The 27,965-nt window shown below is 36.0% G+C and overlaps 1 protein-coding gene across 1 annotated transcript in view; it reads left to right on the top strand.

Annotated features, from left to right (window-relative positions):
- The window catches only part of DHX29 (DExH-box helicase 29), a 44,713-nt gene extending 17,894 nt beyond the window's left edge, over positions 1-26,819 (top strand). The window contains exons 8-26 of the mRNA XM_019641439.1: positions 212-370; positions 2,393-2,558; positions 2,818-2,941; positions 4,862-5,476; positions 6,380-6,523; positions 10,370-10,546; positions 11,165-11,305; positions 12,375-12,519; positions 12,653-12,770; positions 13,399-13,483; positions 14,999-15,087; positions 15,826-15,954; positions 16,055-16,130; positions 16,859-17,083; positions 19,823-19,959; positions 20,376-20,469; positions 24,038-24,340; positions 25,315-25,446; positions 26,639-26,819. Of these exons, the coding sequence (XP_019496984.1) occupies positions 212-370; positions 2,393-2,558; positions 2,818-2,941; positions 4,862-5,476; positions 6,380-6,523; positions 10,370-10,546; positions 11,165-11,305; positions 12,375-12,519; positions 12,653-12,770; positions 13,399-13,483; positions 14,999-15,087; positions 15,826-15,954; positions 16,055-16,130; positions 16,859-17,083; positions 19,823-19,959; positions 20,376-20,469; positions 24,038-24,340; positions 25,315-25,446; positions 26,639-26,758 (3,179 nt within the window). The 3' untranslated portion in view covers positions 26,759-26,819. The remainder of the gene's footprint in view (positions 1-211; positions 371-2,392; positions 2,559-2,817; positions 2,942-4,861; positions 5,477-6,379; positions 6,524-10,369; positions 10,547-11,164; positions 11,306-12,374; positions 12,520-12,652; positions 12,771-13,398; positions 13,484-14,998; positions 15,088-15,825; positions 15,955-16,054; positions 16,131-16,858; positions 17,084-19,822; positions 19,960-20,375; positions 20,470-24,037; positions 24,341-25,314; positions 25,447-26,638) is intronic.
- The last annotated feature ends 1,146 nt before the right edge of the window (positions 26,820-27,965 follow it).

Below are 27,965 nucleotides of genomic sequence, written 5' to 3'. Positions count from 1 at the left end.
CAGCTAAATAAATAAAATAAATAAATAAATAAAAATGAAAATTTTAGTATATGATGTGAAAATAGATTGCCTCTGACTTCTAGTAGGAGGTATTGAACAATTGGCTATAAGGAAGCAGAAGAAATGCTGGTTATTTTAAACCATCTTTAAAAAGTAGAAAGGCATAAAAAACAAATGCATAAAACCTAAGCATCATGTTTTTTCTTGGTAGAAATGGAAACTTTAGAAGACCATCCAGTATTCAATCCAGCCATTAAGATTTCACATCAACAGAATGAAAAGAAAAAGCCTCCTATAGCCACAGAAGGGGAAAGTACCTTGAACTTCAATTTATTTGAAAAATCTACAGCTGCTACTGAAGAAGAGAAAGGTAAAATGAAGGGAAAGTATTCCAGGGTATAATTTGTAAATAGTAAAATGTCAAGAAATATATGATTGAGAAATTATGTTACTTTGAATTATAGAAAACTGCATGACAGTAAAATTTGCTTCCACAGCTGTCTAGGAAAAGTAATAATTATGATAACTTACTTGTATAGCATTTTGTAATTACAAATATCATGCTTTGGCCTCATTATCTCCAGTCCATCCTCCAAACTTCTGCCAGAATTATCTTTCTATAACACAGATCTAAATGTGAGTTTCCTGTTAAAAACCTTTAATAAGTAATGAGTCCAAATCCTTTATCATGGCATTGAAGATCCTTTGCATTCTGCCACAATCTACCTTTCCACCAGTCAAGTCCCACACTAAATTTTCAGTTGTTTTAATTATATATTCTTTCCACAGATATTTATTCAGTCTTTGTTGTTCATAACATCAAGTGCTATCTGTAGAGTTATTGACAAAATAACCTAGTCTCTGCCCTCTTCAAGCATACAGCCTAATAGGGACAGTAAGCTTTAAATATACACAAATATATAATTATAAATTGTGATGTATACTAACTAAGAAAGAAAACTGGCTTCTAATAAGAAATTACAAGGTGACCTAATTTGGATTTAGGAAACCTTACTGATGACTTGCTCTGAGATCTGACAGATGAATAGGTGTTAGTCTGGTGATGAGATGGTAAAAGGGACTTCTAAGGAGGCATACAGTGCATTGGAAATCCAAGGTGAAAAAGAGCTTAGAGCAGCACTATTCAACAGAACCCTCTATGATGGGAATGCTCTCTATCTGCTCTATCCAGTCTGGTAGCCACTAGCCACATACTACAAGATTGAGCACTTGAACTGTGACTAATACAACTGAGAAACTGAAATTTTTATTTTAATTAATTTAAATTTAGCCACATGTGGCTAGTGGCTACTATTTTGGGCCAGGCAGGCTTAGAGCATTTGAGGAATTGACTGACAGCCATTGTGGCTACAGCATAGTGAAAGGATGGAAGAGTGACAACAAATGGGCAGACCATGGAGGGCTTTGGGGAAGTAGTGAAGAATTTGGACTTTATACATAACATGAAGCTTTTGAAGATGGTGGTGATGGTGGCAGCTGTTAAGAAGAGAAATCACATCTGATTTATATTTTTTCAAAAGATTACTTTTCCTGTGGTAAACATACCAAACACTATAATTCAGAGTAACCTAAATAATTCATCACATAGATAGTATCACTGATATTTTACAAGAATACATAAGTTACTCAAGATAGTTTATTTAAAGATTCAGATTTTCAATGGTTCTATCTATCAAGAAGATTTCCTTGTATAACTTATAGAAGTATAGGACTTTCTTCACCTATTTTCTTCTAAAAGTCTGTTCCCAAAAGTGAGACGACTTTGATCACTCAAAAAATTGTATATTAGTGCACGATTACTTATTTTATTTTCTTTCCTACGTGGGATGGTTGATCTTAAGCCTGCAGGAAGCAAGCAGGCCCCAGATTTCTCCAAGTCCATAATTCTCTGCCTCCAATTCTTACGTGTCTGAAGACAGGGAACCACAGACACGCCTTTGTGGGAGGGTTATTTTTTTATTTTTTTAAAGATTTTATTGGGGAATTGGGGAAGGGGAACAGTCAAGTTGTTGTCCTTCAGCCTTAGTTGTGAAGGGCGCAGCTAGCTCAGTTCCAAGTCCAGTAGCCATCTGGCTGCCCGGCGGCAGCTCCCAGCTACTCAGCTCAAGGTGCCGTGTTCAATCTTAGTTTCAGGTGGGCATAGCCCACCATCCCATGCAGGAGTCCAACAGGCAACCTTGTTGTTAGGAGCACGTGCTCTCACCAGCTGAGCCATCCGGCCACCTGTTGGCAGCTCAGCTCGGGAGCAGCTCACTGGCCCATGTGGGAATCGAACCGGCGACCCCGTTGCTCAGAGCTCGAGCTCTTAACCAACTGAGCCACTTGGCTGCCTGCATGATCATTTTCTAAAAACCAATCTTTGTCATTTTAGAGAAAAAGAAAGAACCTCACGATGTAAGAAATTTTGACTATACTGCTCGAAGCTGGACTGGAAAATCTCCCAAACAATTTCTGATTGATTGGGTCAGGAAGAATCTTCCCAAGAGTCCAAATCCTTCCTTTGAAAAAGTTCCAGTAGGTAGATACTGGAAATGTAGGTATGTTTTTCTGGTTAACTGAATGAACTTTTAGAAAAATCTAAGATGAAAATCTTTTTGTTTCTATGAGTTAAGTAGACATTTGGGAAGCTCTCTAATTCCACATCTCAGGTTGATAGTGCTTGTAAATCATTATCAAGTACATTGTCTTCCGTGGAAGTATTTATTTTAAATAATGTAAACTTAAGTTCAATGTTAATGGAATGCTGACTTTTTACTTCATCAGTTTTATTTAGAATTTCTTTTGGCTTCTTTGCAGGGTAAGGGTAATCAAGTCTGAAGATGACGTATTGGTAGTATGTCCTACAATCTTAACAGAGGATGGCATGCAAGCTCAGCACCTGGGAGCCACGTTGGCTCTTTATCGTTTAGTGAAAGGGCAGGTGAGACTTTCTGGACCTACTAGTATGTGTTTCAAAAATCATTTGTGGAGTAATGGTATACTGTATTTTGTCTACATGGAAGGTAGTACATATTTAACTTTGGCCTCCTGTACTAATTTTCTCTTTACTGACTGCTTTGTTTTTACTAATCCTCACTTTTGCTTGCTTATAATTTTGACTTCCTCTCACCACTAAACATAGCTTTCCTTAGCCCAGAGGCTCTAAGACATTTGATTGGTTCAAATATTCAAGCCATACAAAAATAAAAATAATTGTGCCAGGGTGGTTGAATTAGAGAGAATTTTTAAACAGTTTCTTTTTCTTTAATGTTGTATTGTCTCTCAACTTTAAAAAGTTACAGACATTGGTTCCAGTTTTCAATTTATAGTTAAGTTATATTAGCTATAAACTTCCAGTTTAAGAAAAGATTAAAATAAAGTACTGAAGGAAGCACTTTTTTTTTTTTTAGCTGAGCCATCCTGCCACCTGTTGGCAGCTCAGCAGCAACTCAGCTCCGTCCGGGAATAGAACCACTGTTTCTCAGAGCTCATACTCTTGAGCAAGCTCTTAACCAACTGAGCCACTCAGCCGGCCCAGAGCTCACACTCTTGAGCGAGCTCTTAACCAACTGAGCCACTCGGCTGGCTCTGGAAGCACTTTTAAGAAAACACAATGTTCTTTGGTGGGGAGGAGGTGTCAACATTTCATTTTTACAATACATGTATGTATGTCTTTCTTATGGGAATTAGAACCACTGAAAATTTCAGACACTGATTAAGTGGAATTCCAAACAATAGTTCTTTTCCAGTGTCAGTAAAAGTTCTTACTGCCTTTATTTCCCTTATTTTGCAAAATAAGGTCTCATAAGCTTAGTTGATAGAAATGACTATCAATGTTGTATAGATAATTGTGGTCTCTCTTATAGCGCCAAATTAGGGTAACTTAGCTTCCATCCGTGTACAGTAAGTCCCCAACTTATGAACCAGATCTGTTCCGGGAGAACATTCGTAAGTCTTATACACCTTTGACAAAGTGAGTCTTATACACATTTGACACAAATATACAATGTAAAGCCAATGGTTGAACAATTCATGTTATAAGAATGAGCGACGTCTACCATCTTTTGGCCTCAGTCCAATCTCAATTATTTTCACTTTTGTTTCCATGGTTATTGCTTTGCGCTTCCTAGCAGTCCCCTCTACATCACCACAGCTTTTCCTCTTGCTTCCGGATTCCCTGGGCTCTGAGCACTGTACTACTGTACACTGTCGCACTGTACAGTAAGCACACAGCAGCACAACTGTGACAATGTCCAGCAGACACATGAGCTACTTCCACGATTTGTTTGCATCTATGAGAGTTCGTAATGCGAGGTCCACTCGTATCTGTGAAAGTTCGCAACTCAAATGTTCATAAGTCAGGGACTTACTGTAGTTCATTTAAAATACTTTGACCCATAATATTATGTAACTGCCAGAATCTTAGAGGGAGCTTTGTTTTAGAAATGCTTTATGGATCATCTACATATTTATATATAGCACCACTGCAGGAATAAATAAATAAACACTTATTCAGTAATTTATTATGTTCCAGGAATAAGTACTATACATGTATTAACTTAGTTTTTACTTTACAATATGCCTGGAAAGAAGGTAGTTATTAGCCCTATTTTACAAATGTAGAAACTGAGACACAGGGAGCTTATTTGCCCAATATCACACACAGCTCGTAAGTTTAGAAGCATGAATATGATATGCTGTTTATATATTTTCATCATATGCATGTATATCTTATATTAAAGCAATAACAAGACAAATTACATTTTAAGAGGAAGATAATCATCATTACAAGTTCTAACCTATTGAATTTTGATATCTGCAGTTAGTAAAAATAACGTAACTGCTGTTTTTGCCTTCATAGTCAGTTCATCAGTTACTTCCTCCAACTTACCGGAATGTTTGGCTCGAGTGGAGTGATGCAGAAAAGAAAAAGGAAGAATTAAATAAAATGGAAACAAATAAACCACGTGATCTTTTTATTGCCAAACTTCTGAATAAATTGAAACAGCAGCAGCAGCAGCAGCAGCAGCAGCAGCATTCTGAAAATAAGAAAGGAAACTCTGAAGATCCTGAGGAATCTTGGGAAAATTTAGTTTCTGACGAGGATTTTTCTGCACTGTCCTTGGAATCAGAAAAGGCAGAAGATTTGGAACCCGTTAGAAACCTCTTTAGAAAGTTGCAAAGCACACCTAAGTACCAGAAATTTCTAAAGGAGAGGCAACAGTTACCTGTGTTCAAACACAGGAATTCAGTTGTTGAAACTCTGAAAAGGCACCGGGTAGTGGTTGTGGCAGGTGAAACAGGGAGCGGTAAAAGCACTCAAGTACCACATTTTCTATTGGAAGATTTGCTTCTAAATGAGTGGGGCACAAGCAAATGTAACATTGTCTGTACCCAGCCCCGAAGAATCTCAGCAGTGAGTTTAGCCACAAGAGTGTGTGACGAATTGGGCTGTGAAAATGGACCTGGAGGAAAGGTAAGATGTTCAACTCCACCTCAGCGAATGGTGACGTTACTCACCTTTGTTCTTGGGATCCAAGAGGAACCTGTACCAACTATGAGTTGACTATTACTGGTTGTTCAGTAGCACATCTTGGGCACTTTTCATGTTTTCTTTGATAGATGTGATATTATGCCATTCTCCTTTCATATGAAAGAATTACTAGCAATTCTGTGATTAAAATTCTCATATAAAAGGAAAAATATATTCAGTTTAAAAATTGAATATTCACATATGTTACATACTAAATTGAATATAGACAGATATAGATTTGACTCTAATATCATACATCTCAGGTTTTTGCAAATTTTTTCTGTGGAATGTATTCCTTAATGGTTTTCATTAATTTTCAATGAGCAGAAAGGAAAAACAAGGTAGAAGAGAATTCTAGACTATTTTCAAACCCTGTATTTAAAAAAAATACAAAAAGTACTTAAACGTCTATTGTCATACATTTTCCATGCCAGAACATACAAAACTGACCAAACCTTAACTAGACTGCTAAGTATAGAAATTAATAAAATTGATTAGAACCCAAATATGGTGAATTCTATGTTCATATAACTCAGCTTAATTATATTAAACATCTATTAATGTTTTTATAGTCATATTAATGCTACTCAAAGCAGGTGAACAGCTTTCTGTCTCCACACTTTGAAAAGAACAGAAGTTTTTCTTGTTTGAAATTACCAAAACAAATTTTATATAGTTTTATATGATTGAAGACCATAGGGACATAGTTTTGATAATAATTGCACTAACTAGATTTACTTAGACTGCTCCACATAGCAGCAGGATCAGCACCTGTGCTTCACTTTTTAAAGCTTGTCTCCCAGATCACTTGTGAGAATCTAATCTCGGTCTGTGTTCTCCCTTCAGAATTCTTTGTGTGGCTATCAGATTCGAATGGAATCTCGAGCTAGTGAATCTACCAGGTTACTCTACTGTACAACAGGGGTTTTGCTAAGGAAGCTTCAAGAAGATGGTCTCCTAACTAATGTGTCTCATGTTATTGTAGATGAGGTGAGTAGATCCTATAGTCATGTTCAGATGAATTCTAAACATTTTCCTACTAAAAAGATGCTACTTCTACTACTAGCCAACATTTTCTTTGTGCTTACTAAATGCCATACACTTTATACATAATTACTTAGTTCTCTATAACAAATGTGTCTTGTATAATTGATTTATTTAGTAAACATAACATTTGCTATATGCTAGATGCTATCCTAAGGACTTTATTTATATATATATAAATTCATTTAATCCCCCAGCAATCTCGTGAAGTAGATATTATTATCTCTATTTTACCATTGAAGAAATTGAGGCACAGGGAGTTTAAACAGCTTGTTATACAGCCACTGGGGGTTCAAATCCAGGCAGTCTGACTGCAGTCTGTGTTCTTGACAGTACAGTATACTGTTTCTCAACTACATTTAGTTGCTAAAGGATTTTCTCTGATTCTTACAAAAAACAAGAACCTTCATCAATATGTCATTTTCTTGATAGATATCGCCCTACTGAATCAGATTGAATGCACACTTAAATTGAATTATGCCAAAAGTTTCACATTAATTTTAAATGGCATATTAGCCTGGTACATGTACGTAAATTGATTTGCTTTGTGTGTATTTTTTTCAAGAAGAAATAGATATATAGCATTTCTATTATTCAAAAATATTTTTAAAGTTTTCCCTGATATAAAGTTTTTATGAATGTCTGTTAATTCACTGAGTTCAGAAGGCAGCAGTCAAAAGTTCAATCATTCATTGATTTTTAATAGACTACATGTAGATTATTGGGTTATTTTCCTCCTTTGGGTTAGAAAATATTAGAAGTATAGAAAAATACAAAAATGAAAATACACATTACAATCTCATGACCCAGAAAAAAAATATCAGTGTTGACATTTAATTTGTATATTTAGTATGTATGTATATTATATAATTCTTTCACATTATTAGATGGTCTACCAAAAGACTTTTTGGTAGCTTTATAGTATATAATTTGGATGTCCCATAATGTATTTAATCATTTCCTATTGTTAGACAATTTTAGGTTAAGATGTTTTTAAATAATTAATATTTTGGTGGTAAATACACGATAGGAATTCATTTTTATCTAAGGAGTCTTTATTCTTTAATGAAGAAATTGTGACATTATCACTAAGATATCAAAAAGAAAGAGGACTTATAGCTATTTGAGCAGGCCCATAGGTAACTGCTCTTGGTAGCGGTGGGCAAGGGGTGGGGTGGTGTGTCACAGTCATACCTTTGTGTGGCCAAGATGTAGATTTTATCAGTATCCTCAAGAATCAACCTAAGCCAAAATGCCAATTTATCTATTTATAATGAGAAATGTTTACTGCTAGGTAAGTTGAAATATTTGTATTAGCTAGTCAGTAAGTTTTCTTGGAACCCCAGTTTATCAGAAAATTGCTTAGTAAATATATATATCAGGGTGAACCCTAATTTAAAAGCCAGACCAACTTCAGGAAGCTGGCTGTAGTATTAGCAGTCTGTACACATGATTTACTGAACTGTGCTTCAGTGTGATACTGTCAATCCCTTGAACAATACAGTAAGAGAAAGAAAAAAGCCTGCTGAAATTCATCATTATGTTTATAAGGATGTAGGATATGTTGCAACAGAGCTCATTATGTTATTTGAAGTCGTTTTTGTGAAAATGCTGAGGATAATACTTTTGGCCTTATTATAGGAATAGTTGTGGAATTTGTTTTAGTTTACGGTTAGTGTATAAGTTAAGTAACTTTTCCCATTGGCTGCTCATATGCTTACAGCCAAATTTTTTGCCCATCTCTCCCGAATGTACTTAATAAAACATACACTTTTATTAGCTCTATTTTATGTTCTATCCTTTTCTTTTAAAATCAGTATCTGTATAAATTACCATCTGTTTGATGAAGTTCCCCAGATTTGTTTCATCTATCAGGAAATCTCTTTCTTGATCTTCAGAAATAAATATGCTGGTCAAACCACCAAAGTAAAAACATCCAAGATTATTCCTTTTTCTTTCTCCCACATCCCCTAAATCCAATCACCTAGACCTTTTCTCAAACTCATTCACTTTTCTCCATATTCACTGGTATTGCCCTAATATAGGCACCGTTCTCTCTTTAATTACTACAGATGCCTCTCATTCAGCGGTTCTCAACCTGTGGGTCGCGACCCCTTTGGGAGTTGAACGACCCTTTCACAGGGGTCGCCTAAGACCATCGGAAAACAAAAAGACATTTACATTACGATTCATAACAGTAGCAAAATGACAGTTATAGAGTAGCAACGAAAATAATTTTATGGTTGGGGGTCACCACAACATGAGGAACTGTATTAAGGGGTCACGGCATTAGGAAGGTTGAGAACCGCTGCTCTAATTAAACATCCTGCTTTCTGTTTTGCTTTCCTCCACTACATTCTCCACATTGTAGCCAGAGTTATCTTTTTTAAAAACAAAACTCAGACCACATGATTCCCCTGCTCTAAAATGTTTTAATCACTGCCCTGACTTGTTAGGATAAAGTCTTAACTCCTTAAGTAGTTTATAAGGCCTTACAGCAGGCAGCTTACCAGTACCTCGCCAGCTTTATCTCTTGCCCATTCCCTACCCCATGCTTGAGGCATCATTTTGTTTATCCAACTCCTGAAATGTATTATGATCCCCACTCTGCCAAGGTTTTGCACAATTTGTGTCCTGTGACCACTTTTTCTCCCTTTCTCATCCTGTTCCTTTCTCATTTTCATTGAAATTGCATCAATAGCAATTTCTCTTAGCCTCCCTGACCCCTGTTAGCTACCTTTCATATGTAATTTCAAATCATCCTGTACAATGTCCTCTTACTAGACTGTGAACTCTAGAAATGGGGAGAACTTTCTTGGTCATTTTTTAATCCCCAGTATCTAGCATAAAGCTGAATACTTAAAATTTGTTGAGCCCTGTTTTAAAGGCTTTGCATAATCTCATTTGATTGTCACAACCACTCTATAAAGTCTGTATGATTTGTACTGTCATTTTATAGAAGCAGAAATACACACAGAGATATTTATAAGTTTCCTAAAGTCATACTGAGTGGCCAAACTAAGAATTGAACCCAAGGAATTGATTCCAGAGCCTAAACACTTAACCACTGTGCCTTTCTGCCAAACAAATGCATGATCAAACCTGTTTTAACTTATGCTATCTTGATGTACTCTATCTTTGTATGCTGCCTTAAATCTTATACAATGGGGTGGAAATAAGTCAGATTACAGAAAGTTGGAAGACAGACTGGTGCATTCAGCATATACTAAGTTCTGACAGTGTACCATGGCTGTTACGCTCTATAGCAGGTTTACAGTGCTTTTTGCTAAAATTAATGTGTTGGTAGGGCATTAAAAACAACCAAAACTTTTTCTTCAATAGTTGATAGAAACCCTGTCAGATTCCTACTAATCAACTCCCCTTTTCCTATATAGTAGATAAACCATCTGTCTTGTGGTGATGGCAACAGTGCAATTTTATTTATATGAGTGGCAGAACTCAGGAGTCACCCTGGCTTCCAAGTGAAATTTGGGAGATGCCCTAATCGATCTTATTAGTCAGACACTTACAAGCCATCTGCTAAGGTGGAGTCCTGCTATCATAGCTAATTTTGTTCCATATATGCTGATTTTTGCTGGTTTCAATTTTAGAGGGTGATTTTATTTTCAATTCTGAAGCTCTGCCTTACTTGAAACATACAGCTTCTCTCTCCCTCCACATGTACTGACTATATTCAAATATTGATTAACTTTTAGTAGATTTGAGTGCCTGATTATTTTAGTCTCTTACTAGACCTTATATATGATTAATTTTTTATTCCCTTTATACTAGGTTCATGAAAGAAGTGTCCAGTCAGACTTCTTACTAATTATCTTGAAGGAAATTTTACAGAAACGCTCTGACCTATACTTGATTCTAATGAGTGCCACTGTAGACAGTGAAAAGTTTTCCACATATTTCACACACTGCCCTATTCTCAGAATTTCAGGAAGAAGTTACCCTGTTGAGGTAAGTTTTCTTTATAATACATATGTGAACAAAAGCTACATTCTTACCAAGGGAGTGTCCCCAGAAGATAGTCTGAGCCCAGAACTATTCCTCGGGCACTGTAAGTCAAGAGAGGACCTGGAGATGGCCTTGGGAATCGGGTGGCTGGTGCTGCCTTGACTGAGGGTAGTTGGGCTGGAAGGAAGGATTCTGCTGAAAGACATACCAGAGAAGTACAAAACAAAACACATTTCCACGTCAGAACCATTCTATCCGGATTGAGGCTGCTGCTTGGCAATAAGCAACTCCTTTTCTACCCACCTCTCAAATTTAGGTTTGACTTTGAAGCTTCCTTTCTTAAAGTTTGCCCTTCTGGTTCATATGATAAAGACTGCTCTTTTAACTGGTTTTCACATATTAAAAATATACACCATAATGTTGTCCTGAGACTTCTAGGGACAACCTCGTCTATATCAACACAGTTCTTCCTTCCCAAACAATGGAGAAGAAAGCTTTTTTCATAATATTCGAAATTAGCATTTGATGACATTCAAAAGGTAACAATCCCCTTGTTTTCTCTAAAATGATATTTACTGAAATGAATTTGAGTTCACCATTTATATACCTTAATCTATGCAGGTTTTTCATCTTGAAGATATAATAGAAGAAACAGGCTTTGTACTAGAGAAAGACTCAGAATATTGTCAGAAATTTCTGGAGGAGGAAGAAGAAATAACCATTAATGTTACAAGCAAAGCAGGGGGAGTGAAAAAGTATCAGGTAAAAAGAAAACATTTTAAAAGACACCTGATAACAATATCCAGGACTTAACCTGTCATGAGAGTGCTGGCACAGTGAATTTGAGTATAATTTGGTAGAAGAGAATATGATTAAGAGCAAATTTTAAAGGCCATTTTTTTCAATCTTTGTTTCATAGAGTTCAGTCTTTGGTTTATGATATTTTGTTTTCTGAGCCATATAAGTGCACATAACAAATCAAAGACCATATAACTAAGATAACTTTTATCAATTACTGAGGAATAAGTTTGTAATGATTTTCTCTACTTTATCTGAACACCCTAGGTGATCAGGTTAGGCAGCCCCAAAATCTAGATCCCCGCCAGCAGTGTTCTTAGCAGCCTGTCCTGGTGTGAGCCAATCTTAGCTCTGTAATGAAGCTGTCCAGGGCAAACACAGTTCTTCCTAGAGAATTAGTTTCAATGATGTGTTTTTAGAAATATCACAGAAGCTATGTTATCCTGCATTTTAGACTGTGGTACTATACTGAGTATTTTCATTATATTCACGATATATCATGCATGTATTCAATCTGATGTAAGCACAAAGTTAAAGTTACTTTATCTTTTAATTAAGCAGATAAACCAAGAAAGCAAAAAATTAAAATCTTTCCCTAAAACTCCAGAGATAGAAATTAGAAACTAAAGAAAGACTTCAGAAAACTAAAGGTATTTCAGAAGAGATTACCTGAACTCAGCAACCAAATCTAGAAGGAATGAAGGAGGTATAAACTATTGTACTTATTAAAGTTATTAAGACCACTCAGCCTGGTTGCTTTTCAGTTGCCACAGGACAATGCATAGTGTTCTCTTTTGCTTTAGTTCTTTAATTTAGTATGTACGTGCCAAGATAAAAAGTTTTGTTATAGATAAGGGGGCTGGATGAAATCTTGCTATCAAAAATAGTACTCTTGCTATATTTTAACAAAATAATAATGGTGACAATGAGAAAAATATAGGTTTGAATGAATGAGATACCTCCTTTTTCCTTCTTTGTCTTATAAAAATACTAAATTTTTTTGTTCATCTTTTTCTGATTGTGTTTCTTTTAGGAATACATCCCAGTTCAGACTGGAGCAGGTGCTGAGTTAAATCCATTTTACCAGAAGTATAGCAACCGCACTCAGCATGCTATTCTCTATATGAATCATCATAAAATCAACCTTGATCTCATTTTGGAACTTCTTACATATTTAGGTATAGATCTATTTCTAACAAGTATCCATTTGTTTTGATAAAACTTTTCTGTTAACTGGAGGTGTGTATTAATATCTTAAAGGCTATTCCTTATCTTCTTATTTTCAATATTGTATCTTTTTAAAAATTTCAGACAAAAGTCCCCAATTCAGAAATATTGAAGGAGCAGTATTGATCTTTTTACCAGGCCTTGCTTATATTCAACAGTTGTATGATCTCCTATCAACTGACAGAAGATTTCTTTCTGAACGGTAACTACAAATTTTATTATGTTCCTGGTAATTTTAAAATACAAAAATGTTTCATTCATTAAAACTCTTGATCTAAGCTTTCAGAGTCTTTTTACCTTCAGTTAAAATTGTCCATTATGAAACAAGTTTGTTTTTGTTTTAACATTTCTGTTATAGCATTTTATCTACTAAAAATTTTAGGTACTACTTCTGTATTTGTTCTATTTCCTTAATATATTTAAACAGAGGGAATCCTGTGGTTAAGAATAAGATGCTGATTCCTCTCCCCAACCCACTAGATGATTCAAAACCCCAACAAGGTTGCAGTTTATCATCCATACGTATTGAATCGGCTGTTCACCTGTTTTGTTATAGTTTATTATTGCTGTCATGGTTTTCACTTCAACATCGGAACATTTTTTAAGTTCTCTAAACCCAATATTCTATATATAATTCATTCATATTAAATTTTTTCTGTTTGATAAGTATATATGAGGTTTCACTGCACCAATATTAGAACTTGTGTGTGTTTAAAATTTTCATAATAAAATCTTTTTAAGTTGCTTCCTATTTGCAAATAAATTTTGTTATTCTTTGCAGTGCCTTCTAAAGAGAAACTCTTGCTAAGAACTATGATTTTAACTTTCAGATATAAAGTGATAGCTCTGCATTCTATTCTTTCAACTCAAGATCAAGCTGCAGCATTCACGCTTCCTCCTCCAGGAGTCAGGAAGGTAAAATTTAGTTCAGCAAATTTATGCATCATGATTCATCTGAAAAGGTTTCATGAAAGTGTTGTGACTTTATCATCGCTTATTAGTATTAAGTATCTTATAGTACACGACAGACTCTAGATACTCTGCAGCTTAACAGACTCAAAAGTGAACCCAATATTAAAATTAAAGTATTTAAATATTTATATTATGTGTTATTTAAGGGATAAGACTTTTTAAAGTTGTAGTTGAAAAATGTGGCATGAATGTTGCTTGTAAAAAGAAAAATTGCTACTTTTAATTCCAAGAAAGCATGAAGAACGTTGGATGTCAGGAACTATTTGAATCTGGGGAGGAGTCTTTGTTGTTTTTTAGGCTATCCATCCCTGATTATTTTTTAATACCTACACCATAAGTTTTTGAAAAAAAAATCTCAGTATTTTCATTGTATTCTCTGTTCAGGATTCTGAATGAAGAGATATTTGGCAAAGAGATTTTCTCAGATTTTGAACCATCTCTCAGAAGGGGGGGAAAAAAGGCACAATATGGGAAGTGCGGGGAGCACAAAGCTCCCAGGAGCCTGGACTATAATGCAGGAGGCCTGGGTTCTCATCCCTAACCTGCTACCATGAATGCGGACTTTGGCAACCACTCAGTCTCATCTTCTCACCTTTAAAAGGAGCACAGCCTTAGAACTCTTGAAGTTCTCAGAGCACAGTTAGAAAACCATCAGTTTAATCCAACTCCTTTGACCCAATTTCCCATTCTACTTATGTCTTTTTTTTTTTTTTTTAAGATTTTATTGGGGAATTGGCAGAGGGGAACAGCAATGGGGAATCGGGGGAAGGGGAACAGACAAGTTGCTGTCCTTTTTGTTCTTCAGTCTAGTTGCAGAGGATGTTGCTTCACTGGCCCATGTTGGTATTATCATTGCGCTCTTCCTGGGTGAGGCAGATCGGTCGCTGGCCTCTGGACGGCCACTGACAGCGGCTGGCTCTTGGCAGCTCACACCGGCTGCCAGCTGCTCACACTGGCTACCAGCCACACACGGTAGCTTATGGCAGCCCACTGTAGCTGAGGCTGCAGCCTATGCCGTCGCCAGCGACTCATGGCAGCCCAGCTCCAGGTCAAGCTGTTGTTCACCATCTTAGCTGTAAAGGGCAGTGTCACTGGCCCCCACGTGGGATCCGAACCGGGGCCCTGCTGCTCAGAGCTGGCATACCCAGCCAGCTCTTAACCAACGTGCCACTTAGCCGGCCTTACTTATGTTGTTTTTTAAGGATGACTGACTAGAATTAGAGGAATGGTATTTTTGTTGGAATAAAAATTTGTAACTTTAATTAGCAAGCTGAGGTGATGAAACTAATTAGAGCAAGTTAAAATTACACAGTTGTAACAAATAGATTGTGAATTTTTGTAAATAAGATTGAAATTTACTTTTTTAAATTCATTGGCTCAAACTATAATAGTTGAAAGGATAGCACATTGCTGAAAGTTGTTACCTAACTAAATGTTTTGGGTTTTGTTTATTTTCAGATTGTTTTAGCAACAAATATTGCAGAGACAGGTATCACTATTCCAGATGTTGTATTTGTAATTGATACTGGAAGAACAAAAGAAAATAAGTAAGTTTCAGTTTCCCAAATCAAAACATTTTTAGCTTGAAAAGAGTTGGGGGCTCTTGAATTCTTAAGAGAAATCACAGAATCATATAGGGAAAAATTCCAAATGTCCTAATTCTGCCCAGAGCAAAAAGCCTCAGAGAAACTGTAGGAAACTTTAAAATGTCTAAGAGTAAATGTCAAATTTTGTGTCATGGGTTTTCCCATCAGCAGTGCCAGTGTACTAGACCACCTTAGCAGTCTGTTATAACCTATATATACTATCCCTAATATTAGGAAACTAGCAATATTTGCAAATGAGTATGACTTTCCAGTACAAAGTAAACCCTTGATTTTTAAGATTGTACCTTCAGAGGAAACATTATCAGGGTTTAAACTGTATCTTGTGAAAAGTATGTTGAATTATAATGTTGATAGTGGCATTTCACAAACTCTTTTCCAGAATTCTTTTGGCATAATTAATAGGCATTCCACTAAAATCAAAGGTTCCATGGTCATATTAATTTGGGAAAGGGTAAGTTAAGCAGGTTTTTTTTCTTGGCCATATCCTTTAATTTGGTAGTATATGATTTAGTATGCAGCGTTTGCTAAATTATTTAAATATAAATGATTTGGAAAATATTGGTCTACTATGATAATGGCCTATCTGCAACTTAATTTTAAGAGTCAAATATTTTGAGTTTTTTCACATTTTGATTTAAGTCAATTATCTACATATACTTTCCTCAAACATTTCTTCAGGTACCATGAAAGCAGTCAGATGAGTTCTTTGGTTGAGACATTTGTCAGTAAAGCGAGTGCTCTGCAGCGCCAGGGGAGAGCTGGGCGGGTCAGAGATGGCTTCTGCTTCCGAATGTACACAAGAGAAAGGTATGGCTTGTCGCAGGAAATTGAAAACATGTGAATCAGTACAGTGTGGCATTTCTGATAATAAGTAAAGTATTTAGTGTTATTTTATTTTATCTTTCAGATTTGAAGGCTTTATGGACTATTCTGTCCCTGAAATCTTGCGTGTGCCTTTGGAGGAATTATGTCTTCATATTATGGTAATCCCTAAGGAACTCATAAGAATTTTTTATTCTTCACCCTTTATAGGACAAAAAAACCACCCTAAAATTACCATATATTGCCCTAGATGTTCAAGTATTTTCTTAAAACGATGGTCCTCCCCCACCTTTTTTTTTTTTTTTAAGTAAACCCACTGTGCTTTAATTCTGCCACAGTTACTCATACTTTATAGATAAAAATGCACTCTCATAACCTAAACCTGTAATTCTCAACTGGGGGCAATATTACTTACCGGAGACAAATGGCAATGTCTAGAGACATTTTTGTTTTCAAAACTGGGAGGCCAAGGGGGAGGCCATGCTATGGGCATCTAGTGGGTAGAGGTCAGGGATGCTTCTAAACATACTACAGCGCACAGCCCAGTACCCTAAAACAAAAAAAATCTCTGGCCCAAAAATAACAGTAGTGCTGAGATTGAGAAACCCTGACCTAAACCAAGGGCTTCCTAGTCTAAAAAATCTATATCCTTTAGTTCTTAGTTTTTTTACTCTAAAAATCAGGAATATATGGACTGGAAGATCGCATCCTCACACATACAAACTCCCGATTATAAAAAAAAAAAGAATTAGATAGCCTGTTTCAGACATTTATCCTCTTTGCTCAAAATTTTACTTAACTCAAATTTAGTTCCAGTTTGACTATCTTTTTTGGGTAGTGTTAATTCTTTTTGATCACATACCAATTCTTTCACTTTTTCAATTTGCAGAAATGCAATCTTGGTTCTCCTGAAGATTTCCTCGCCAAAGCCTTAGATCCTCCTCAGCTTCAAGTAATCAGCAATGCAATGAATTTACTCCGAAAAATTGGAGCTTGTGAACTCAATGAGCCTAAACTGACTCCATTGGGCCAACACCTTGCAGCTTTGCCAGTGAATGTCAAGATTGGCAAGATGCTTATTTTTGGTGCCATATTTGGCTGCCTTGATCCAGTGGTAAGATATATGATGCTGCTTCACTTTAAATATATTTTGGCTGAGAAATTATTAAGTTTGTAAATAATTTTTAACTTTTTTTTTTTTTAAAGATTTTATTGGGGAATTGGGGGAGGGGGACAGTGTTAGGGTTTTGGGGAAGAGGACCAGCCAAGTTGTTGTCTTTCAATCTTCATTGTGGAGGGCGCCAGTCGCCATCTGGCTTCCCGTCGGCAGCTTGTGGCCTCTAAGCTCAAGGTGCTGTGTTCAATCTTAGTTGCTGGTGGGCATAGCCACCATCCCATACGGGAGTCGAACCAGCAGCCTTGTTGTTAAGAGCACACGTTCTATTCACTGGGCCATCTGGGCAGCATCTCAACTCAAGGTGCTGAGTTCAGTCTTAGTTGCGGGTGGGCGTAGCCCACCATCAAACAGGCAATCTTGTTGTTACACCAGCTGAGCCATCCTGCCACCTGTTGGCAGCACAGCGACAGCTCGGCTTGGGTGCAGCGTCACTGGCCCATGTGGGTATTGAACCGGCAGCCCTGTTGCTCAGAGCGCACGCTCTTAAGCCAACTCTTAACCAACTGAGCCACTCGGCCAGCCCCAACTTTTTTTTAATGTACAAAATTTTTTATTATCTAACCATGCTTTATGTACTAATAGATGTTTATTTTACTTTTTAATTTTTATTAAATTTATTGGGGTGACATTGGTTAGTAAAATTATATAGGTTTCAAGTGTACAATTCTATGATATATCATCTATATGTTGTATTGTGTGTTCACAGTCAGTTCTCCTTCTGTCACCATATATTTGACCCCTTTTTCTTCTTCTACCACTCCTCTCCCTCCTAACCCTCTGGTAACCACTAAACTGTTGTCTGTGTCCACAGTTTTTGTTTGTTTGTTTGTCTTGTTCATTTGTTGCTTTCAGTTTTATATCCTACATATGGACTTGGGTTCAGAGAGGATTTTATGAATTTGACCTCAAAGGCAAGGAAAGTAAAAGAAAAATAAATGAAGGGACTATATCAAACTAAAACTCTTCTGCACAGCAAAAGAAACCATCAACAAAACAAAGAGGCAACCAACTGAAGGGGAAAAGATATTTGCAAACAACACCTCCAATAAGGGGCTAATATTCAAAATATATAAATAACTCATACAACTCAACAACAAAAAAACAAAAATCCAGTTGAAAAATGGGCAGAGGACCTGAATAAACACTTTTCCCAAGAAGACACAAACAGCCAACAGACATCTGAAAAGATGCTCAACTAGCTATTAGAGAAATGTCAATCGAAGCCACAATGAGATACCACCTCACACCTGTTAGAATGGCTATTCTCAACAAGACAAGTGATAACAAATGTTGGGAGAGGTTGTGGAGAAAAAGGAACCCTCATGCACTGCTGGTAGGAATGTATATTGGTACAGCCACTATGGAAAACAGTATGGAAGTTCCTCAAAAATTAAGAATAGAATTACCATATGACCCAGCAGTCCCTCTTCTGGGTATCTATCCAAAAAATCCAAAAACATTTATCTGTAAAGATATATGTACCCCTATTTTCATTGCAGCATTATTCACGGTGGCCAAAACATGGAAACAACCAAAGTGTCCTTCAATAGATGATTGGATAGAATGTAGTACATATATACACAATGGAATATTACTCAGCCATAGGAAAAGATGAAATACTGCCATTTGCAACAATGTGGATGGATGCCGAGATTATCATGCAAAGCAAAATAAGTCAGAAAAAGTCAAGAACAATAATTTGTAAATTTTAATTTTTTCCTAAATAGAATGTCTGTACTAACATTAAAATGTAGGAGGTCTGAATGCTTGATGAGCCTTTTTGAATATTAAACTATACTTAAGTATACTATAGTTACTGTTTTGTAAGTGGGTTTGGTTTATCTAGACTTTTGCTATCAAATATCCCACTTGAAATATTTATTTAATTGAATACATAGTAGATAATTTTTAGGAAGCTTTGAACCCCACAGACTTTCATAAGCAGAATAAAAAACATTCTTTTTTCTGGGTTATCTCTCTGAGCCAGCAACTACCAGCAGTTCTATTTTCTCAGGTGATCTCAGAATTAACAAATTTTATGCTTTTGTCTGAATCTCTGGGCTCATCCATCTGCTATGCCATTCCAACTTTCCAACTTTATCAGGCTATAGCCTTTTCTGGGACTAGAAATCAAGGCAGTTTAAAAACATAACAAAGCAAGCATGATTTACTCTAGCCTCTTTTTCTCTAGTATTAGAAATACTCACCTGAATTGTGTTGTTTAAAAAAATAACCTCTGCCATGATAGTTGATCTGAAAAGCTGCAACAACAACAAATGGGTCATTATGTAATCCAAAGTATTTAAAGAGCATTGCAGACAGTGGAAATTCAGCAGGCTAGGAGTAAAACTATCAGAGCTATGATTCTGGAATTGCTTCTAACTGTGTGACAGACTATAAGTCACTTACACAAACATTCAGGCATTTTTCTCTCTGATTCTGGTGATATTATCTCCTATCTCACAAACATGGCATAAAAGTAAAGTGATATATTTAAAAGTTCCAAAAAATGAAACTAAAAGTAACTAAAATGAAAGTGTGTTGGTGTTGTAGAACATAATAAATGTATTGAAAAGAAACATGCAACTTCGTGTGATTGTTTTACGATTTGCTTTTACAAATGAGCTGTTAATGTGTACCTCTTTAATGGTAAATTGTTTGTATTTTTATGGATAGGCAACACTAGCTGCAGTTATGACAGAGAAGTCTCCTTTTACCACACCAATTGGTCGAAAAGATGAAGCAGATCTTGCAAAATCAGCTTTGGCTATGGCAGATTCTGACCACCTGACCATCTACAATGCATACCTAGGGTAAAAAAATAATCTGGGTGTTATTAAACCTGGGGTTATTTACTTTTTAAAACATTTATTTTTTATTTTCATTTAAAAGATACATCTAAGGTTTAAACTTATTTTAGTTACTTTGTCTGTCAATGTTTAATTATTTTAGAGATTCATAGTTTTATAATCCTTCCTAAAATTTTAAGAACAATGTACTTTGTATTATATGTATATTACCTCATATTTGAAGTTAATAATTTACTGTTATACCTATAACAAAAAAAAAATACCTGTACTGTGGTTGAAATTTTGTAGCTCTTACAAGAAGAAAGACCCCTCCTGTTTTTAAATGATGATATTTTAATTAAAGTTTACTTTGGTTAGTACTTCTGAAAAAAGAGTTTGTAAAGAAAACATGTTGAACTTTTGTCATTTTACTTATGTAGATGGAAGAAAGCACGGCAAGAGGGAGGCTATCGCTCTGAAATAGCATATTGCCGGAGGAACTTCCTTAATAGAACATCACTGTTAACCCTAGAGGTAAGTCTTAATACAGCTAATTCAGGGTCATATGGTTGAGTACTAAGTTTATTTTGGAAAAAGAAATATCTAGGATAGTGCTTGATTCATGGTAAGGGTTTGATGAACATTTGCTGAATATTTATAATTTTTTTTGTTTGTTTCTCCCAACAGGTAACCTCTATATATTACATAGTGATTTAAAATAGTATTGAATAATCATAATTTATTTGGGAAATGATATTTTTTTAAAAGAGGCAATATAATTTCATAGAAATAACACTAGCTTGGGAATGAGGATAGTTTTCTTATTAGTTGCTCAGCTTAGGAAGGTTAAATCACAGTTTCTCATTTTAAAAAAGGAATTGAGGGCCAGCCGAGTGGCTCAGTTGGTTAAGAGCTCGCTCAAGAGTTTGAGCTCTGACCAACAGCGGTTCGAGCCCCGGCCCAAGCTGAGCTGCTGCTGAGCTGCCAACAGGTGGCAGGATGGATCAGCTATTAAAAAAAAAAAAGGAATCGAATGGGGATAATTTATAGTTCTCCATGCTGAAAATCAGGTTTTTTTTATTATTATGGAAAATTTTCAAACATATAAAAGTAGGCAGAATAGTGTAATGAACGCCCATGTACCCATTTCTTACTTCCATAACTGGTCAATCTTGTTTTATTTTCACTCCCATTATTCCACTGTCTGCCCTTTCGGTTATTTTTAAGCAAATCCCAGGCATCAGAATTGTTAACGAGTATCTGAAGTATAGAACTCTTTTTTCTTAAATATTATCACAACTTAAAAAATAAAGATTTCACTAATGTCATCAAATATAGTCGGTATTTAAATATCACCAATTTTTTCCTGAAGGTTTTTTTACAGCTAGGTCATATGATCCAAATAAGGTCCACACATTGAATTTGCTTGATGTGTCTGTTAAGTCTCTTAATCTAGAGTTACCCTTCTTTTACTTTTTTACTATTCGCCTTTTATTTTTTGAAGTAACCAGGTAACAGGTCCTGTAGAGTTTCCTGCATTCTGGATATGTCTGATCATATCCCTGTGGTATTGTTTAGCATGTTCTTCTGTGCCCTATATTTCCCATAGAGGTTTAATCCAATTCAGGTAATCATTTTTCTTCTTCTTTCTTTTTTTGGAGTTGTCTCCCTTTTTGCAATGTTAAGATTTATCAATGATGTCAGCCAGATTCATCCACTGTAAAATTCCCCGTTGGCTTTTCATGTAATGATTTTAGCAGCCATTAATAACACTGAGACGCATTGTTTCATTCAGGTTGCAAAATAGTGACATTCTAATTCTACTTGTTAGAATTCATTCACAAAGAAGAGCTTCTCCCTCCCTCGTCAATATTTGGATATCCTGTGGTACAGTTTGTACAAAAAATTAGGATAAATGTTTGAATCTTTCCTTTCACCTAGCAGTTTTCATAATGAGTTGATTCCCAAGCATTTCAATGAATGTTGTTTTTTTTGTTTTGTTTTATTTTTAAGATTTTTATTGGGGAATTGGGGGGATGGGAACAGTGCTGGGGAATTGGGGAAAGGGGAACAGACAAGTTGCTGTCGTTTTGTTCTTCAATCTAGTTGTGGAGGACGTTGCTTCACTGGCCGAGGTTGGCACCATCATTGCGCTCTTCTCTGGCGAGGCAGATCAGTCGCCGGCTTCTGGACGGCCGCTCACTGCGGCTGCTGGCCACTCACGAGGGCAGTGTCACTGGCCCTCATATGTGGGATCCGAACCGGGGCCCTCTGGCATCCCAAGCCAGTTCTTAACCATTGCGCCGCTCGGCCGGCCCTGAATGTTGTTTTTTATAAAAAATTATTATGAACATAGTGAGTTAAATGTATTTGATGTGTCTCAGTCCTCTGTAGATATTAATTTTTTGATACTCAAATTGTCCTCTCTTTGGCCAATGAGAACCCCTTCAGGTTTTTCCTGAGTCCTTTCATATAACCTAAGCAGTCTTTCTTTGGTGGCTTCCTTGTTTGGGGTATGACAGGGAGTTCAGGCTTGTCTTGTGCACTTTATGCTTCAGGCTTGGAATCAGTCATTTTTCCTAAGAGCCCTGACCTCTTTTAGTGAAATTATTTTCTATTTTCCTAAATATTAGCCCGCTACTTGGTTGCAGTGTGCGATGATAGGAAAAGGCATGCAGGGCATCATACCCTGGGGCTGACTGTGACCAGCTTTATAAATCTGCTCCTAGGAAGGGAAAACTGATATCTTTGTCTATCACTCAGGTTTTGACTGCTGTTCAGGACCAGAATTATTTGTGTGAGGAGAGAGAGTAGAAGGTAGTTAAAATGAAAAAAGTGGTTCTAAAGCACAGGGCTCCTCCATAAACACTTATCTTTTTGTTCTTGGGTTACGGGAAATGTTGCTTAGTACAGACATACTGTAAAAGCATTCAGAAAATAAAATGAATGTCTCACATAATTCCCCTATTTTATGCTCATATTTTAAAAGATTAAAAACTATTTTATTCCCATATAATTTGACTCATTACTTTTTGTGATTTTTAAATAACTGCTGGGATGACAGCAGGGACTTCTCAAAGTGGAATGAACTTTGTCCATCTCAAAACAGATAAAGGGATAAGTTTAAGAAATAGCCAACCCTGGGCCAACTGACTGGGATTCAAGATGTAGCGAGCTAATCAACATGCCTTTGTCTCCATTCCACTTCCTCCCAACTTGCCTCTCACCCCCTTCCTTCTATGAGCATTTTCTTTACCTCCCCTGGGCTGCAAGGTTTTCCATCTCTTCACCAACCCTGTGATGTTACAGCAGCTGTCTGTTTGGTCTTTCCTCCCCTGGAATCAAGCCTTTAAGCCCCAAAACTAAAGGAAATCCTAAATGTAAACGTCACCTTTTAATCACTTGTATCCTGTTTGCTTTGAAAAATGCTCATCCTTCCTGTAGTGCTTTGGCTGATTGGCACTACTAAAGGTAGAAAAAGATTTTAGGTAACAAGTTCAGATTAAATAAAGTTGCCATTAATAAACATTGTCTAAGTTCTTTAGGAAATTAAGGTGAGATTCCCAGATACAAATGAAGGTACTTGCAGTCTAGGATCAGGATTCCTCTATAATTCCTCCTCAGTATTGTTCTCTATGTGACTGTCCTATTGATAAAAACGTCAAAAGGAAAGCTACTAAATATACTAAATGAAAATGTATTCAGGCACCTTTTTATTGCTCTCACATTTTAAACATTCCTATTTTTAGGGCCGGCCGAGTGGCTCAGTTGGTTAAGAGCTTGCTCAAGAGTTTGAGCTCTGAGCAACAGCAGTTCGAATCCAGCCTGAGCTGAGCAGCCGCTGAGCTGCCAACAGGTAGCAGGATGGCTCAGCTAAAAAAAACAAACAAACAAATAAACATTCCTATTTTTTATGACATCTAAAGTCTTGGGGTAGTGACTTTCCAGTATCTTTTTTTTCTCCCTAATTTAGGCTGTAGCTGACTAAATAATAATTGTCATCTTTCTAATTTTGATTGGAGACAGTAATATATTTTTATTTGGTAATTTCTCTATTTTAATCAATTATGATCTTATCTCTTTTTAACATAAACCAATCTAGGATGTAAAGCAGGAATTAATAAAGTTGGTTAAGGCAGCAGGATTTTCATCATCCACAACTTCTTATGGCTGGGAAGAAAACAAAGCCTCACAGGCCCTTTCCTTCCAAGAAATTGCCCTTCTTAAAGCTGTACTGGCTGCTGGACTATATGACAACGTGGGGAAGATAATCTTTACAAAATCAGTTGATGTTACAGAAAAATTGGCTTGCATTGTGGAGACAGCCCAAGGCAAAGCACAAGTACATCCATCCTCAGTAAATCGAGATTTGCAAACTTATGGATGGCTCTTATACCAAGAGAAGGTAAAGTGCTCATTCTTAAATTCCAGTGTTTAGGGTATTATTCTAGAAGTCAGTCATAACAAGTTAGGATGCCCCAACAAGTATTATATTTGGTTCTCAAATTGAGCTGTTCATTTCTGTTCATATTTGAAATCAAGAAGTACATGTAATAGCTTCTCAATGAGAAAAAAAGAAGTATTTCTTTCATTTAATGAAAGAAAAATATTAAGGGTTCTACAGTGACCATCATCTTTTCTACTTGAAATAAAGGTAATTATAGCAGAGATGTTGTTTAATAATGTATCAGTTCCCTGAGATTTCACCAATAGGTACTGTCTCAAAAGGGAAAAAAGACATCTGCAGTTCCAAAGAAGTGGTGTATGGGGGGCGTATGGGAGTACTATATATAATACTATATATATATAATAATATAACGGTTTGAATCACAATGTAACCTAAGATAATTTAATACCAAATATTTATAAATTACCAAAAAAAGTCAAAATTTTGAATCATAGTTTAAGTAACAAGGGCCCATAATTTCAAGCACTGGCTTGAATAACTCCCAGCATGTCATCAAACTTAAATGTAAAAGATGAGAAATTACTGACTAATGGCCATAGCTGAACGTTGGTTTAGAAACCAGCCACTTTGAAACTTAATTATAATTTTATTTTTGCGTTATTTAACAGCATTAGCATTATAAAATTGCTTGTTGATAGTTTCATTTATGTTCAAGGTATATAATTCAGCCTTACAATTAATGTTTAATGTGCCTTTTAATAGTATAAGTGAAATGCACAGGTGGTGGTTGTGATTACTGTACAATTGGCAAATTATGCACATAAGAGAATGCAAACATGTAGCTTTACAAAGCTTATGACTTAAAATATATGGAGCAAGTTACAGGAAAATGTTCACATGAAACAGATAAATGAATTTCTTACATTTGTAGGCTGTGAAGTTTTGTTTTTCTCTTCTTTATTCCTATGCAGATAAGGTATGCCCGAGTATATTTGCGGGAAACTACCCTAATTACCCCTTTTCCAGTTTTACTTTTTGGTGGTGATATAGAAGTTCAGCACCGGGAACGCCTTCTTTCTATTGATGGCTGGATCTATTTTCAGGTACATGCTACAACTGATCTTATTGATTACATTAAAATTTCTACTTCTAGTACCATTCAGGCGGACTTTTAAAAATTTTATTGGTGTTTGCATAAGTTTTTCCTATAATTTGACTTAAAGTAGACTATTTTATCTTGCCTATATGGTTTCAATCTGTTAAATTTGAAAATCAAATTATATTGCTATTACAGATTGCATTTATCATCAGTAACAATTATAACTTGCCATGTGTTGTATACTTCAATAGTTAACTTTGCATGGATTATCCCAAATATAATACCCTAACAAATATTTTTAAATTTCCTTTCTCTAGATAAGGCACTTAAGCTCAGTGAGAAGTAACTTTCCTAGATTATATGGATTGTTATTGGTAGAGCAAGATTTAAACCTAAAACTATTTGATCCTCAAACTTATGTTCCTTCCACTACATTGTGCCGCCTATAAGAAGGCACAGATTTGTAGCTTTAATGCATATTGTCGAATTCTTCTCCGGAAAAATTAGACCAACCAGTGCTACCAGCAGTAAGATTATTTCCCTGTAACCCCATCAACATTCACCAATTTAAATTAAGCAAACCTAATACATTCTCCTGTGGTATACCATGATAATTTGTCTAAGAGAGCTAAATTTTATTTTATTTTTTTTTTTTTTAGCTGAGCCACCCTGCCACCTCTTGGCAGCTCAGCGGCAGCTCAGCTTGGGCAGGGCATCGAACCGCTGTTGCTCAGAGCTCAAACTCTTGAGCGAGCTCTTAACCAACTGAGCCACTCAGCAGGCCCTAGAGAGCTAAATTTTAAATGCAACTTAAAAAACATATTCAGTTTTCACAAAGAGGCTGAGGTGGTAGAAGTGTCCTATAACTGGATTGAGGTGATGGTTGCACAACTGTAAATTTACTAAAAATCATTGAATTGTACACTTAACCATGAGTAGATTTTTATGGTTTATGAGTTATAATTCAATAAAGCTGTTTTAAAAAATTTCATCAAATTTATGGATACTTAATAAAGAAATTGAGGTTTATGTAGCTTAGCCACAGGAAGTAATTTGCAGGTGTTTTTCCCATCATGTTTTATATTAGGGTCAAGATGTGCTAAGGCAGATCATAAGGTATATATGCTAGCTGTGATTTATTTAAACAAATTCACACTCCGGGGATTAACTTTCTCCAATTTTATTCTTCTCAACAGGCCCCTGTAAAGATCGCCGTCATTTTCAAGCAGCTAAGAGTTCTCATTGATTGTGTTTTAAGAAAAAAGCTTGAAAATCCTAAGATGTCCCTTGAAAGTAAGTGTTTGATTATAATGTAGATAGAAAACAGTATACTTTTAAACATTGGAGTACACTATACTGAGTTCTTAAATTCCAAGTGATTAAAAATGTTCTAATAAAATGTATTTAATGAATTCCATCAGATTCATAGACAGTTCTTCATTATTCACAACCTAATTATTCTCTTAAGATTCTTTTAGTTTACTCTTTCCTCTTCTAATCTTCACTTTTAAACTTCTGGCCATTTCACAGAAAAAAAGGATGATAAAACTGAGTATTGTAAATTTTGCTACTTCTTAGCATACTAATAAACAGATAATACAGTTATTGTAAAAAATAAGAGGAAGGAACTTCCTGTGAAGTTCCCAGCATCTTTTCTCTACCATTCTCACAAATGTAGAGCCTATTAGTCTGTATAGACTAAGTACATTATCCTTCAGTAGAAATCTGCAATGGACACCTGAGTTTCCAGTTAGTCTGGTGCAGTGTTTCCCAAACTTGCCAAATCATCAGAATCATCTCAGCAGTTGTTAAAAACACAAAGCCCAGAGACCTAGCCCAGATGCACTGAATCTATTGGAGAGGCCTGTGATGGTGTTATTATTCTTAAATCTCTTTTAATCTATAACACTTCCTTCTACTACCATCCTTTTTAAATGCAATTATTTTTTTATAAACTGGGTTATTTTTCTGGTAGAATTTCCCAGATTCAGGATGTGGTTGGTTGCATAATCATACTTTGATTTAACATGTTTCTCTATTCCCTATATTTCCTACAAACCAGTAGTTATATCTAGAAGCTTGATTCGAATCAGATATTTAGAAAAACAGTATTTTCTCGTTGGTGCTATATTCTTCCCCTTGTCAACACATCAGGAAGCACTTAAATTTAGTTTTCTGCTTTAAATGATAAGAATTGATTAATGGATTCAGTGTGATTGTATTTAACGAGTATCCCAGTTAATTCTCGTCAGGCAAGTTGGGGAGCTATTGATTAGCGCTACTGCCCAAAGCCTCACACTCAGTGTTTATTTGTATAACTGAACGTGAATGCATAAGAATTAAGTTGTATTAATTTTCCTGTACTGATGGAAACATAGATCGGGGTTTTTGTTTGTTTGTTTTTAAGCTGAGCCATCCTGCCACCTGTTGGCAGCTCAGCGGCTGATTAGCTTGGGCCGGAACTCGAACCGCTATTGCTCAGAGCTCAAACTCTTGAGCGAGCTCTTAACCAACTGAGCCACT

This window comes from Hipposideros armiger, unplaced genomic scaffold (genome assembly GCF_001890085.2).
Source record: "Hipposideros armiger isolate ML-2016 unplaced genomic scaffold, ASM189008v1 scaffold_60, whole genome shotgun sequence".
In the NCBI taxonomy this organism is placed as follows: Eukaryota; Metazoa; Chordata; class Mammalia; order Chiroptera; family Hipposideridae; genus Hipposideros; species Hipposideros armiger.
This window is presented reverse-complemented; position numbering and strand designations above follow the sequence as displayed.